Raw genomic sequence first — 16,502 nt, 5'->3', positions numbered from 1 at the left:
AAATGGGCCTGAAAAAATTACTATACAAGTCATTTCCAGCATTCTTTGTATGCAGCACTTCTGAGTTATAACAAGAGTAACATATACTATATTGAATTTTAATGTTATCATTTTTTATTTTTTATTTTAAAAAAGACAACCACCACCAAACCCTACACATTGACTAGAAATGTTTTCAAACTTTCACTCCCTTTTGATATCAGGAATTGCTTTTCACTGAGTCCTTTGTGTGTTCTGAATGTCTGGAAGCCAAAATATTTTGTTTTAACTCCCACTCTATAGTATTTCCCAGCTGTGTACTTATATGGTGTAATAAAAGGATTTAACAAATGGGAAATAGCAGCTGCATTTGGAAATTCCTTTTGTGCTTGCTCTTCATTTGACAGATTCAGCAATGTGCAACAACTGCCATGTCAGACCTGGAGTGGCTTCCACTTCAAGTATCTCATCTCCATCCTGGTGGATTTTACAGTTGAGAAAATACAAAACAATTGAGTGGGGGTGGAGGATGATCCCATTGCACAGTTGGATATACTGGCAGTCTGTTTCTATCCTTTGACAGTGGGTGTTGATGCTTATTTTATTGGAAAATATGGAGCTGCATATATATGTAACAATACACCTTTCATTCTTAAAGAATTGTCAGGTTTTATTTATTTAAAAGATTTTGTGTCCCTCCTTTCATGCAGATGAAACAATGCAGAGGTTTAAACCTTGCAAATCATGAGAGCTTGGAAGCAGTGTAAGAACTAGGCATATTTTGGGTATGGAAGGCAATTGACACATGAAAACAGCAAAAAAAGTTTAATAGTCAATAATACAGTAATTAGTAACTTATAGTATTATGGCTGTTGCTCATAGAGTCAATGCGGTGATATGCTGTGGATATTGATGTATAAATGAAACAAACTGAATGATTGATGAAAGTGCAATACTATCTCTATTTAGCAGTGGTTGCTCTTATCCTTCTCATTTCTCTAAAGTCCTTAGAAAATTTTTGGGGGCAAATAGACAGAAAGGGAAAACATCATATGGGGGAGCATGAAATAAATGCAAACTTGCAAATTTGTAAAGAAGAGAAAATGAAGATTGGACTAGGTGGGAAAGATTGCTGAAGTGGATGTCGTATCAGCATACAGTGAGGGGGAAAAATTTGATCCCCTGCTAAATTTGCCCATTTGCCCTCTGACGAAGAAATGACCAGTCCATAATTTAATGGTAGGTAGCTGTGAGAGACAGAATAACAACAGGAAAACCCCCAGAAAGCCAGAAGACAAAAGTCAGAGATTGATGTGCATTATAATGAGTGAAATAAATATTTGATCCCCTATCAACCAGCCAGATGTCAGGCTACCTGGTATCTTCACTGTGTGTAACCAGCTGAGATTATAAGCACCTGCTGTAAGGGAGAGGTCTTACCTGTAATCCCAGCTTGTTACAGTACCTGTACAAAAGACACCTGTCGACAGAAGCAATCAATCCAGCAGATTCCAAAGTAGCCACCATGACCAAGACCAAAGAGCTGTCCAAGGATGTCAGGGACAAGAACAGGGGTTTTCCTGTTGTTATTCTGTCTCTCACAGCTACAATAAACCTACCATTAAAATTATGCCCTTCATCAGAGGGCAAACGGGCAAATTTAGCAGGGGATCAAATACTTTCCCCCTCACTGTATGAGAAAGAAGGGGCATTCTAGAGGCTGAGAGCCATTTGAGGTCATTACCACTGTTCAGGGAACCTACTTGGGTCTACTTCTGCTAGACAGTATTTCTCAGGCTTCCAGGGCTAGTTCAACCTTGACATTTTAAATTAGCACCACAGGCCTGCACTTCTTGGATTGAAGCTCAGTTGGTTTTCATGAATTTTCCTTCAGATATCTGTCTTACATTTGTCCTCTTAAGTGTAGGCGGCATTGTACAGTGGTACCTTGGGTTACGAACTTAATTCGTTCCAGAGGTCCTTTCTTAACCCGAAACCGCTCTTAAGTTGATTCTTAACTTGCTAATGGGGCCTCCTGCTGCCGCCATGCAATTTCCATTCTCATCCTGGGGCAAAGTTCTCAACCTGAGGTACTACTTCCAGGTTAGTGGACTTTGTAACCTGCAGTGTTTGTAACCCAAAGCGTTTGTAATCCGAGATACCACTTATCCATGTTAAGTTAGTTGAAAGGAACGTTAATCATGGAATTAAATCAATGCTTCCTTCAGTGTAAGGGTTAGCAAAATAAATCCTATTCCATGCACAGAATTTACTGATTTAAGGATTCAATTACCGGATGTTCATCTTTAGATTTTGATATAGTTTGAATAATGCAGTTCCTGCTAAACCAAATTATGTTGATTATCTGGCTAAATCTTTGTAGCGTGTGGTAACATGACATAGTTCTGTAGGGTAAAACTGGTGGGACAGCAGAAGTAATTCTATCTACATAGAGGCATTGCACAAATAAGGCATTTGCCACTTTGCCTTAGTGGCAGCGAAATGGCTAGTTATGTTGGATATAGCAGATAAATTGCACAGATGACTTCTTATTCCAGAAGTTGTTGGCAGTAGGACAGCCATGAGCCATTTTACATAAGTAACACTTACCAAGTAGCATAAAGCAGGCCACAATTTGTATTCAGGCATTAAAATTTCCTTCAAAGAACATTTAAGTATCCCAAGCAAAGATCTTGGCTGTTCTCTTGCCTAACCTGGGATCTGTAGCTGTACATTCTGAGCACATTTATAGCACCTTAACAGTCATGGCTTCCCCCAAAGAATCCTGGGTTCTGTAGTTTAATCTTCACAGAGCTACAATTCCCACACCCTTAACAAACAACAGTTCCCAGGATTCTTTGGGGGGAAGCCATGTACTTTAAATGTAGAGTGTTGATATTGAACAAGTACTGCCGTGTAGATCTGCCCTTGTCCTACCATTAGGCAGAGTAAAGCAGCCAGCTCAGACAGCATACATTCGATATCCTGAAAAGGCAGCAAATGGTTAGTTGTTTAATTTATTATTGTTAGATTTTCCCTGCCAGGTACGGAAAGAGAGGTCCTTATGGGGCTTTCAGCATCAGGTCCCAAGATAACTTGACTGGCCCTGGGTGCTGTGCACCTTGATTTGGGGAAGGGGGCCAGGAGCAGCGTTTGCTGCTCTGTCTCAAGTAGCAAAATGTTTTGGGTTAGCCCTGATAACTTTCTGCCACAAGGAATTGCAGTTTCAATAGACTAAGGCTGCAATTCCATACACACTTATGTGGGAAAACATACACAGGATTGCACTGTTGGGAATGAGGCCATAGGACTCATTGGGATTAGCAAATTATTCACTGCATGAAACAACTGCAAACAACTACAGTTTGCATCACCACCAGAAATCAGGTGTTAGACAGAAATGCTTCCAGTGTGAGGATGGTGCATCTCGAAAGGGTTGGAATGTATGCCTCTTTAGAAATTAATTACAGGGAATGAAACTTCAGCTTTTGTCTGGATGTACTGAGCTGATGGACTGTGTGTCCTTTTCAGTGGTTCTGAACCTCTGTATTTGGAAGCTCTTTCCACACACACACCCTTTCCATTGCTGTATATTTACAATGTGTGTTTTGAAAGTAGCAGCATTTACATGCTCTAAATTGTTCAGTTTCTTTCCCCCTTTGGATGAGAAGGAATCAGGTATGCATGCTGATTAACACACTCCAGTCATTAACATGTGATTATGTGGGCTGCATATTGAGCACCTGCCAGAAGATAAAATCCAGTACTTTGCTACATCTGTGCAAGACTTTTTGCATTTCTTTTGTACTTTGACAGCTTGAGGGGGGGGGAATGGGTTTTGTATCTTTGTTCAGCATAATGAAGCTGTGTATGTAAAATGTTTTCAGTGAGGCAGGAAAAGAAACCATGGACATTCGTTTCAGTTTTTGAGGTTACGAAAAATCCAATAGCAAGGACTTTCACTGCCCTGAAAGTGAGACATGAATCAACTAACATGCTGTATCACTGACATTCACACGCAAGTTACAACATTCCCGCCTGTTTATAAGGATTATCTTTTCTGGGATTTGGCCAGGGATATCCTAATTCATAACAGTTTTATGAGATACCTTTATGTCTCATAAATGTCCTCTTTTTATGTGACTCTTACACACGGCTCAGCAGTGTTTACCATACAGAAACACAAGGGCTATATTGCTTTCTCCCAACATTCCTCTACAGGTGCTGCAATGCATGCATAGGAGAGCATGTTAAATGTGTGCAGTGAAGGATTTGTATGTATGGAAGTGGCTAAAATAATCCCTTTTTATTGTGGCTTCTACAATGGAATGCTAGTGGCATTTATAATGTGTAGTTTTGGTGTGTGAGCAAGGCTGCTCATTTTACTCTTAAGTTAAAAAGCCTTCATTTTATTCTCTTGCTCTATGTGTGGACAATATATGTATATTTAAAAAATATTCCTTTCCATGGGTACAGAGGCGGAGCTATCTGCTCCGTCACCTGGAATGACGTACATGCTGTGCACCCGGGGGCGGGGCTAGCCGCCCGCGGGAGCAGGGTGAGCATCCCAGGGGGTGGGGCAGCGATGTCACTCCTCCTCAGTGATGACACCTGGGGGGGATCACACCCACCGCACCCTCTTCCTCCGCCAGTGCATGGGTAGAATGCTTTCTTTTGGAAGGAAGTTCCTGGAGGCATGTTTGGGTGGAATCTAAATGGTGCCTTTGCACTCACAGATAGGGTTTTGATCCAGAGAAGGTAGAGAGTAGATAAATTTGGTTAGTCCCTGCTTCTCCCTGCACATCCCCTATACTACCTTCCACCCTATTCTGGAGGGATCCCCAACTCTCTGAAGATGATTTTCACAGGGAATTAGGGCTTCAGGGGATGGGGGAATGGAAGAAAATGCCCTCCCGTCCTATTCCATTAGAGATGCCTCTGCTGGATTAAAAGCCCTTCTAAGAGTGCAAGGACACCAATAGGACTCCACCTTTTGAAATTATTTACGCAAAGTCCTTGGGCGTTCTGGTCATTTTGATACATTGGCTTCAAATATTTGAGTGATTAACTCTCTCAGTACTTCAGCAATATTTACTTGGCTATGTAACATTCCATGGAAATGTGTGCCCAGGATCTAATGGAAGAGAGCTGCTTGGTGGAGGGGGTTGTTTCATGGGGCATGTTACCGACAGGGGAAGGGTTAAGCAGTCCTACCAAATGGCCATTGGACTGTTACACATGAATGCTGTGCAACACAAAACTTTGTCCTGGTTATTCCTTCTCTGTTTGTAAAACATACTTGACTTAGAGATTCAGCTTTATAGGAAAGCTTTAAAAAAGAAATAAAAGTGGAAATACACACTGAAACTAGTCATTTATATTTTTTGTGGAACCAGGATAACTTGAAAACTTTATATTAACGTGATGACTATATAACATTTTTGGGTGTTTGTGTGTGTAAATATTTGCTTTCATTATATGTTAACTCCATTGAGATCCAAGTGCTAGCTTGCTGCCATATTTTGGAATATAAACCATTCTGAATATCCAGCGTTGCTTGGGTGTTTAGATGCTTGTGTCATATTAAATGCAACGATTGATAAATATCTCTTCATAACTGAGGCCCCTCAACTGCATAGAAATGAGGACTCAAGCAACTCATTCATGTTAGTAATATTTATTTTCTGCTTTGCTGCCCACACATGCAAATGCTTTCTTTGAACTCCTATAGAAATAGCAGTTGCCTTGTGTTTGCAAGTGTTCTTGTTGGCTACTGAACAGGAAAGCATTAACAACTTCCAGTTTATGATTGAAAATTAAAGTACAAGTTACCATTTTAGCCTAGTTTGTATGTTTGTTTTTCATTTTGTTGTTTTTACTGATCCCCTTAATATGTTGAAGCAGACAATAGTTTGCCAAAAGTCTACTGTCTGTTGAAAGGTATTTTTCTGGATTTGGCTTACTCAGATAAGATTGAGGCATGCACAAGGTTATAATTTAAGAGATTCTTCCAATGAACAGGAGATCATGACAGGATATGCTTTTTATCTGATTCTGCTTGTTGTGGTGATCCCTTCATAAAGTGTATATTTAGTTATTGCTTAAATGAGCCTAGGATCACTGGGGGCTCATAGAACCACAACCTGTTTCAGTGGCTCTAGGATCCACAAGGTTGTGATAAAGTATACTTTATTTTCATGAACTATAAAGCATGCGAAATAAAGTGATGCTATATGATTTGGAGATACTGGTTTACATTGGGATCAGGCTGCAGGATCAGCCTTAGGCACCAGTTTATTCTGGATCTTTCTGCCTTGTTTCAGCACCATGTACGTTCATTAGCGGAGGCAGTATGTCTCTGAAAATGCGTTGCTGGGGATCATGAGTGAGAAAGTGCTGTTGCATTCATGCCCTGTTTGTGGGTTTCCTAGGAGCACCCAGTTGGCTACTGTGAGAACAGAATTTTGGATTTGCTACACCACCGGTGCTGCACTTAGGTTGTTCTTTTAGCAATTTATATACCACTTAACACCATAATGCTTCAGTGGTATACAGCAAGGTTAATGCAACTATCAGTTGAAACTAAATGGACAACTTGCTGAAATTAAAAGGTTTTCACTGGTCTGGAGAAGTTCAGTAGGGAGGAGCCTGTCTGATATCATCTGGGTGTGTGTGTGGGGGGTGAGTTTCATAGGACTGGCCCCATAATATTGAAGGGAGCCATGTACATCCAACTGTGATTAGAATGAAACACACACACATATATATATCGAGAGAGAGAAAGAGAGGTGTGTGTGTGTAACAGCCACTGGTTTAACTGGCATTCGTAACATGAGTTGGACTGTACCTGGTTTCATTTGAACCATGACTCTGGATGCTCTCAGTGAAACTCGCTAAAGGTCTGGTAAAGTGGATTTGTATGGAGGGAATAGCCACACACAGTCTCTGAACCTGGAATTAGCTGCATGTCCATATGGGGATCACATGCTAAGAGGACCAACTGGCAAAGCATAGTTGGGTAGTTTTATGCAGAAAGTGTGTTCCATTGATATTTTGTTGGAAAACAACATTGTTGTTGGCATCTGTCTGTCTTGGGAGACAATGGAGGAGTGTGCCTTTGAGGGTGAAGTCAAACTGCTGGAAGGTTACAGTGCCTGCTGTGGCTATAGAGACCTATATGGGAGAGACATGTTTTCTTCCAGCTGGGGCAGTTAAAGTGTCCAATTGTGCTGCTGCAGATACACCGTGGTGTTTATTTTCTTTGTGCCCCTCCCAGCAGTCCTTCCTCCTCTCATCACTGTCTGTATGGAGACATTGCCTGTCTGAATATGGAAAACACCAAACCTCCACCAACAGCAAGGTTACTTTCTCTCTGTCTTGAAATAAAATGTATGAGGACACTGAGAGAAAATAAAGGAAAATAACCTGAGACTTTGTTGATCAAATATATGGGAATCCTTCAGACATTTGTGTCAGGCATGTAACACAATTATTACTGAAGTGATTTGCCTTTCAAGTAGCTAATCTAATAGGTGGGTCAGATTTCCAAGGAAATGTCAAGGAAAGTCCTTCCTTGCACCTCTATTTCCCACCTGTCCAGTTTGCACCTGCAATTTTCTGTCAGCTCAGATCTAGTTGTTGTTAGTACGCAGAAAGAGTGTCCAGTTGCCTCATTATCATCTCTCTTCTGTCAAATTCTCAAGTAGCTTTAAAATATCTTTACGTGCATGTTTTTTAATATTGGTTCTGTTTTCATTTTTAGATGTTTCAGACAATGTCCTTCCAAATTCATGGGAGCTGGTTGGTTCTCCTGCAGGAAAAATGTGTTTGCTTCTAATTTAGATTTTGATAATATACTTCAGCTATTATTAGATAAACTAATAGTCCTTCCATTTGCTTGCTTAATCCCTTGAATACCTTTCTCCCTGTGCAGTTCTCTTCTCAACTACATGCCTTCTGTTGCTGATTTGAGAAGCAAATAAAGATCAGAAAGAAACCCACTTGGTGCCTGGTATTTTTAAAGGGGCAGTACTTATCTGAAGTGAAGGTTGTCTTGATTCACAATATTCACCTTTCCAATGTTTTAAGGACCAATTTCCTTCCAAATCAATTTAGGATGAGGTTGTTTGGATAATGGATCCAATGCAAAGAACTGGACATTGTGGTTTTCCACAAAGGAAGAGGGCACCAAGATTAATCATTATTTTTGCCATGATCTATATGAATAGAGGGACGTGGGTGGCACGGTGGGTTAAACCACAAAGCCTAGGACTTGCCGATCAGAAGGTTGGCGGTTTGAATCCCCGTGACGGGGTGAGCTCCCGTTGCTCGGTCCCAGCTCCTGCCAACCTAGCAGTTTGAAAGCACGTCAAAGTGCAAGTAGATAAATAGGTACCACTCCGGCAGGAAGGTAAACGGCGTTTACGTGCACTGCTCTGGTTCGCCAGAAGCGGCTTAGTCATGCTGGCCACATGACCCGGAAGCTGTATGCTTGCTCCCTTGGCCAAAAAAGTGAGATGAGTGTTGCAACCCCTGAGTTGGTCATGACTGGAACTAATGGTCAGGGGTCCCTTTACCTTTACCTATATGAATAGAGGGAAATTCCTTTTACTCAGAGCAGGCCCACACAGGGTGTGGGGGACTCCCTGGTCCTGAATGGGGTAATTGTGCCCCTGAAGGACCAGGTGCGCAGCCTGGGAGTCATTTTGGACTCAGCTGTCCATGGAGGCGCAGGTTAATTCTGTGTCCAGGGCGGCTGTCTACAAGCTCCACCTGGTACGCAGGCTGACACCCTACCTGCCCGCAAACTGTTTCACCAGAGTGGTGCATGCTCTAGTTATCTGCTGCTTGGACTTCAATGCGTTCTATGTGGGTCTACCTTTGAAGGTGACCTGGAAACTGTGGAACACCCTCCCTTCAGTTGTGAAGGAAATAAGCAGCTATCTTATCTTTAAAAGACATCTGAAGGCAGCCCTGTTTAGGGAAATTTTTAATATTTAATGCTGTATTGTTTTCAACACTCGATTGGGAGCCGCCCAGAGTGTCTGGGAAAACGCAGCCAGATGGGTGGGGTATAAATAAATTATTATTATTATTATTATTATTATTATTATTATTATTATTAATTGACTAAGTTAAATCCATTAATTTCAGTGTGATTTGTGTTTATCATACAGAAATGACAACCTTTCTTCAGTGGTGTCCCTGAAGGATAGTTTATAGAAAATAAATCATCTGGCTTTTCAATACAGAGAACTGGTTAAACACAGGATGGTCATGGTTTGGTTTTGGATTTATGCACTCCAAATTCCTTTACTTCTTTAAACCAGAAAACCAGAACCAGAAAATTGTAGTTGACCCTTCAGACCAGATTGAAACTTACACTTTAAATCAGTGGTTCTCAAACCTTTTCTCTGGGCCACTCAGAATAAAAATTTCCTCACGCTAACATGGGTGTAGCCAGGATTTTTGTAAGAGGTGGGCAGGCTTATGTTAGGGGGGGCATAACCTCAGGTTGTATTGATTTGTATTGATTTAGGGGGATAGCTGCCCCCTCGGCTACGCTCATGCATGCCACACCAATTTTTTTATTGATAAGAATACTTTGGAAACAAAAAGAAACAACTATTATATTACACAAATGTTTAAACATTTCTTTGATTGTCCTTGAATCTTCTCACCGCACTTGCCACCCTCGCCTGCCACAGCAGTGTGGTGTACTACACCCTTTGAGAACCACTGCTTTAAATCCTGGGTTTTGAGGGCAAAGCTTGCAAACCACAGTTTGCTGGTGCAAATGTATTAGAAAACTCTTGTTTGCATAAACTAGAAAAGGTGAATTGGAGTGTGGAAGGAGGGAGTTCACAAATTTGTGGTTGGTTTGGCTATGGGGAAAACTAAGTGTTACATGTTAAAGTATGGTTCTTTTGCTAATACTGTAAACGGGCACATGTCTTCTTCAGCCAAGCCTTACTTTTTGTTTCTTCTAGCACTGCACCAAAGCATTAGCATACATTGTGCTTTGCTTATCTAGATGAACTGAAGCACTCTTCAGTTCCATTGAAATAAAAGACAGCCAATTGCTTCTGCCCCATTCACTTCAGTGAGTGTCTTTTCCTATAAAGGTAGGAGTTTCTAAAAACAAGATTATTAAAAGCAGAGAGATAGTTGTGGAGATTTTGCATGACTGTGTTGAACCATGTTGTATGGTTGACTGGGTTTGTGCATTCTCAGTGATGCAAAGATGAATTTTAAATGACTATATTGGTAAATAGAATGCATTTCCAGCAGTTTTACAAGTGCTGCCTCCTTTGTAGGTGATGGCAACAAAGCCATGCCATGCATATAATGCACCAAAGAATGATGGTTTCTCATCAACATCATCTCCGAGGTCAGTGGCCCTTAGTAACCACAGTTGCCCATTGTTTGTTGTTTGTTCTGCTATTTGACACAGCCACTCCTTAATCTCTACGCGTTTACAGTGAGAATGCATGCCTCACAATGTTGCCAGCAGCTAACCTTTGCCAGCACACTTAACTTAGAGACTTTTAATTTGACCTATGGCTTATGTCCATGGGATATTCACTTGATGATATTCTCATCCAAAAATGGAAATGATTGTATTCTCATTTTGAAAGGATGCCATTATAACTTGACTAGCTTTCTGTAATGTACATTTGCAAATGAGCTTTTGTTTTCGGTGGGGAAAGGAGTGAAAATGAATTGTGGAGCTATTTATTCTATAAGATTAAGACATCACTGTTGTTGAATGCTAAACCTGCAGCAGGATCATGTGACCTGATAGGGAATGGCTGCAGCTCAATGGCACAGCACGTACATTGCATGCCAAAAGCTCCAGGGTTTCCTGAAACCCTGGAAAGCTGCTGCAAGTCAGGGCTGGGGAACCTTTTGCAACCCAAGGGCTGCATTCCCCTCTGGGAACCTTTGGGGGGGGGGCACATTTCTGGGATGTGTGACATAAGTGGGCGAAGCAGTGAATTAAAAATTTACCTTTGTGTAGTAGGCTACTTTTTGCACACTCATACACCCTTTTTTATCATCTGTCCAGGCAAGCAGGAGTCATTATCTGAGTTCAATGGCACATTTTGGCCAGGGAGAAGTACTCAGGGAGAGTCTGAAACAAGGCCAGTGAGGGGTGTAGCCTGAGGATAGGGAGTGTGGCCTGACATAGAGGCTTGAAAGGCTAAAATTGGCCCCTGGGCCTGAGCTCCATTCCCCACGCTGTAGAGTGGCAGTACGGAACAAGATGGATCAATGTTCCGATATATATGGTATTGGTATATGGAGCTTTCTATGTTTCCTATCTGTTTTAAGGCACTAAAAGGCCTTTTCCAAAACAAATGATGACCAGTGCTGAATTAGCATGTTGGAAGATTCAGTTCATTTTATTTGCTTATAATGAAAGGTTGTCACAAAGAGATAACCCAAAGAAACAATATAACAGTTGAACAACATAAGAAACTTAATACTCACAAAATGTGAAGGGCTGCTGAGATAGTGGCAACTCTTAGGACATTTAACACAGCACAGGATATACAGTTTGGAGTTATTTTAACAATACTGTATTATATCAGATAGTCGGCAAGACCGGAAACTGCTATCAACTGGACACATTTGTTTCTAATCTTAGAGGCAGTCACAGCAACAATAATTTTCTTGTAACACACATGCTCTTGGAACATACAACAAAGGTCTTTTCACAACAAGGATTCCCCCATTTGTATGCGAACAAACACAAGGAAAATCCTGGTCATAATCTGTTCCTAAGTGTTGTCTACAACACACAATACCAATACAGTGTCATTGTGAATGGTATTTTCAACCAACCCTTGCCCACTCACGCTTTGCTGTGGGTTTATTGGGTTTTTAACATACTTAGCATCCAAATGGGTAGGTGGCATTGTTTGAATTCATAAGGATGAAAAAGCTTTGTTCATTGATGAATGCCAGGTCTTGAAGGCATGCTTGTCAAGCATGATCAATTATTAAAACGCTCACACAATATTGGTATCACAGAAGTGTACCCAAAATCCATATCCCATCAAAAGTTGTGTCACAAGTTTTACATTTTGCATTTACAATCTCAAGTGTTCTCAGTGACTCCATCAACAGAGGAAAGATTGAAAATCTTGCAGTTGGTCCACAAAACTTTATTTTCATGTAATGTCTGCCCAACAGTCAATAAGCTGTGTTTGCCTGGGCATTAATATAGAAGAGGCTGTGTGCAGCATTCAGGGGTGAACCTAGGGGTTGATTAGGTTGCCCCCCCCACCAGGGGCACATGCCCAGGGGTGTGCAAAAATTTGCGCCTCTCTATCTGGCTCAGAGTAGCTCGGAGCCTGGCTGCCCATGCACATCTAGGCTGTATTTCATTGCCAACATCTCCTTGCCAAGGGTGCATATGTGTGTGTGCTGATACAGCTTCTTGCCATATGTATGGGGGTACATATACAAGCCCAAAAAACTTATTTTTATTAGGTTGCCTAGTCCTCACAGTTCCACTATGTATGTTAATTGGTCAACAAAGATGCACAGATAACACAAATGGCTGTCTTACTACTGGAAATGTTTATTATTGCTAATGCAGTTTGGGAGGAAATTCAGGAAGGTAGCATATTTTTTAACTGATTGATTGATTAATTAATTGATTTTTAGAATTCACCTCAATAAAAGAAAGAAAAGCTATACCGGATCAGGTTTTAATTTGATAATATTTATTTCTATCAAGCTTTCAGATTCTGGAATTGCCTAAATAGTACATTACTTAAATGTTAGGAGCCCTTTTTGTTACTATTAAATTGCGAAAAAACACTGAAGATTTACTAGAAAGGAAGGGTTTCTCCCCTCCCCCAGCCGTGAACCAGAAGTAATTGAAAAATGTGAACGGTGATTAAGGCTGTATAGTTTGGCTATGAGCAAATATCAAAACAAAGACTGAAATTCTTCAACACCATTAACTAGTATTAACTAGAAGCCCCTTAATTCTTTGCTGCTGGGGAAATTCTTGCAGACCATGATTTTTAAGAACCTACCATTTTACATGGAAATCAGAGACAAAGATGCCTAGCATTCTACTGGGGTGACCTCAATGGGTATTTCATAGAGATAACCAAATTTTCTCTAGTATCTGTTTTCAGACTTGCTTTTACGTGGAGCAACTAAGGAAATTGCATAATTTTTTTCTGTCCTTTGAGTCCTGGACAGGAATCACAGCTTAGTAGGTGCCATGTAAAAGCTCCCAAACACTGATTTTTAAGGTTCTGGGGGGGAACTAAATGGTCACTGAAGTAGCTCACAGGGCAAAGCTCAGGGAAAGTCCTAAGGCTTGGGAGCAAGGGAGCTGTGCAGTTTCTGAGACTGCTGACCTGACTGAGCTAAATCATACTTAAATTGCTGTGCACACATTCCTCATGCCCTTTCCCCAGCCTGTGTGGCCACAAAGAGTAGTTGGGGGTTGGTCACTAGTCAGCCTGCAGGCGGCGGGGGGGCGGGGGGGCAGGGTTTTACAATATTTAAAGGGTTTCTGCCTAAGCCATAGCTCAGTTAGTTTCCTGAGCCCACCAAGCCGAGGAAGGCAACCGAGTGATGGTTAATTCTTTATTGACAAACACATGCACTTACAGCAACTTTTAAGGTGCACTTGATACACACACACACATGCTGCTCTTGCCCGCAGCTGGCCTTAAGTCTTCCACTCATCTGATGGAGTGTACGCACGCAACCTGAGACATCTTCTGTACAGAAGTCATAGCTACTCTTCCTTCTTCTCCTTCCTGGTTCTAGGAAGGAACCCCCTGCAGGGCAGGGGATGGTGGGGATTTGACTGGCTTGCCCCTCACCTGAACAGCCTTTTTCTGTGCTTCTGAACCATCCTGTGCCCCTACCTCTGTCTCTGACTGCCCCAACCTTTTATCTCCCCCGCCCTCCTGGCTTTTGGCTTGTAGGTGTTACCAAACCCCATAAATTACTGACCCCCTTTCCGGCCTTCTTTCCCCTGCCACACACTCGTCACAGAGTCCTCTCAGTTAGTCAGAGAGCTTCCTCTTGTTGGTCAGTCAGGTTACATCACATATTTGTTGGCAGGCTCACCTGGCACCTTCATTATATATCTTTAGGTGCCAAGCAAAAATGTTTCTCAATAACCAGGCCTTTGGCTGATTAACATTCTATGTCCTTTAAATGTTAGGGGGGTTATTGGTTTGTTATTGGTTTGTTTTTATTATGTATTTTGGGTTCTCATTTTGTATTTTCATGTTGCCCTATGATATTCAGATGAAGGTTGGCATACAAATTCAATAAAATAAATAAATAACTTTCCTGAACTGTTTTGTGTGGGTTCCCTCGTTTCCCAGAGCCTTCGCGTATAGATTTTGGAGTCATTGCACACTTTCTTCTAGTAGCCTAGATTTATAAATAGGTATGTAAGAAATCTTGAGGAGGCACAAAACAACAACAACAACAACAAAAAGAGCACCTTACTGAAAAATTGAGGTGTCTGGGTTTTTTTGTCAATAGCAAAAGCAAAAATAAAACTAAAGACTGTTTTGGCTTAGGTCAGGTTTTTTAATGTTCAGTTGCTGTTATGTACTAACAGATATTTCTGAGATCGTGGGGCTTCATTTATTCTTGCATTATTGTCTTGTTTCTTTACAGGAGTCAGAAAGTAATAAGTTATGTTCCTTATATTCCTTCCGAAATACTTCTACCTCACCACATAAGCCCGAAGAAGGAGGTCGTGACCGCAGCGAGCTAATGACCAGTGTTAATTTCGGAACTCCAGAACGCCGCAAAGGAAGCCTTGCCGATGTGGTGGACACACTGAAGCAAAAGAAACTCGAGGAAATGACCAGAACTGAACAGGAGGGTATGTACAGACATAACATATTTTGATTTCCTTCTCTTTAGTTGATTTCAGCCCTTAAGGTTATATAATTGGTAAGGTGGATTTACACCTAAGACTTTAGTTCACCCATGTTTAAAGGTCTACTGCTAAATTTCATATGGAATGTTTGTATTCACCCATAGTCAACACACACACGACACACACACCACTCACAGTGTGAAATAATACATGAAATTATTTATAACTTTGTTTTGTACAATGTAATTAATTAGACTAGATTTTGTTTGAGAATTCTGTAAAATGGTATCAATGGTATGGTGGTACTTGTACAATACCTTCTTTTTATAATATCAGGTTTCATCTAGTAAGTGGATCTCAATTTATTTGCCATTCTGTGTTTAGCACTTTCAGGAAATTCTGATGCATGGCCAAAGTTGACAGGGTTTGGAAAAATGCAAGTGAGGGAAAGATATTGCCTCTGACAATTCCCCATCTCCCATTTGGGGATATGTGTTTCTTTGGTATATGAGATCTGTTTTTAAAATGGCACCAAGAGCCTCTTAAATTATGCTTCCATAAATTCAAAATGCTCTTGGATGAGGCTGAACTTTTGAAATGTTTGGTAGCTAGGTAGATAGCTTCCAACAGAGCCTTTGTATATTTCTGCCACAATCCCAGTGCAGTGTTTTATATGCTTTTATCTCGTTGGTTCAAGTAAGATTTAAGCATATGCAATTATTTGATGAAATTAATTCTGTGGCTTCTGCCCTTCATGAAAACTTTCCTATGTTTCAAAGGACAATTTGTGGTTCAACTGTTGGGCTTTGAAAGAAGAAGAAGCAGTACCCTACTTAAGCGTAAACAGATATCTGGGTCTCCACTACATCTGCTTACATATTACTGTACACTGGAGCAAAAAAAAATTGTGCTAAATTGGAAATTATTGCAAGCAATCTATTTCAGATATAAATATATTTGTTAGAATTTTCCTCCGGATTAGTTTAGCGTGACAGAGTTTGAGATATGCCAGCCTTGCCAGATGTTAGTGCAGACTTCTTCAATCGGGTGCCCTCCAAATGTTTTGAGCGGCAATTCCAATCAGCCCCAGCCAGCAGAGCCATGCAGGGTAGGGCTGATGTCAATTGTTGTCCAAAGCTTCTGGAGGGCACCAGATTAGGGGAGGTTCAAAATTTAGATAGTAGGCTCAGGCCCATGCATTTTCATGTCAGGGAAAGGAAAATGGGAGAAATCCAAAACGTCAGGGTTAAGCTCTAACACTGCATTTATAAATGGAGAAAAAACTATATGTAGAAGTAGCTCCATGACAGATTCTACATCCATTTCTTGGCTTGGTTTCTATATGACAAATGCAAAGTTAAATATGTTCTGTATAGGTGTCTTAAGCATCACTACAGTGATACAATGTCCCAGATTTTTCACAGCCATCTGTCTTCAGACTTAGAGGTTTGAAGTTCTCCCCCCCCCCCACTTCAAAATAAATTGTTGGCTTCAGTTGGGTGGCTAGACTAGTTGGATGGAATCTATTTTAATTTTAATTTTGTTCTGGCTCACTTTTCACAGAGGTTTTTTTTAAAAATGTTGTTGATCACATTGCAAGGTAGCTAGTACTTGTTTCAAGAGTATTTTGGATGTTCTGTTG

The 16,502-nt window shown here is 40.9% G+C and overlaps 1 protein-coding gene across 13 annotated transcripts in view; it reads left to right on the top strand.

Moving 5' to 3' along the window:
* SOX6 (SRY-box transcription factor 6) overlaps positions 1 to 16,502 on the top strand; it is a 451,295-nt gene that overhangs the window by 202,775 nt on the left and 232,018 nt on the right. For 12 of the 13 annotated variants that reach the window (XM_081925936.1, XM_081925935.1, XM_081925934.1 and 9 more), the window contains one exon: positions 14,653 to 14,863. In XM_081925936.1, coding sequence (XP_081782062.1) covers positions 14,653 to 14,863 — 211 coding nt within the window. The remainder of the gene's footprint in view (positions 1 to 14,652; positions 14,864 to 16,502) is intronic. The other variant, XM_081925929.1, reaches the window with a different exon arrangement.

Source organism: Podarcis melisellensis, assembly GCF_964234715.1.
Source record: "Podarcis melisellensis genome assembly, chromosome: 1".
Lineage (NCBI taxonomy): Eukaryota > Metazoa > Chordata > Lepidosauria > Squamata > Lacertidae > Podarcis > Podarcis melisellensis.
The sequence above is the reverse complement of the archived record's forward strand: the minus strand, read 5'-3'. Positions and strand labels throughout refer to the sequence as shown.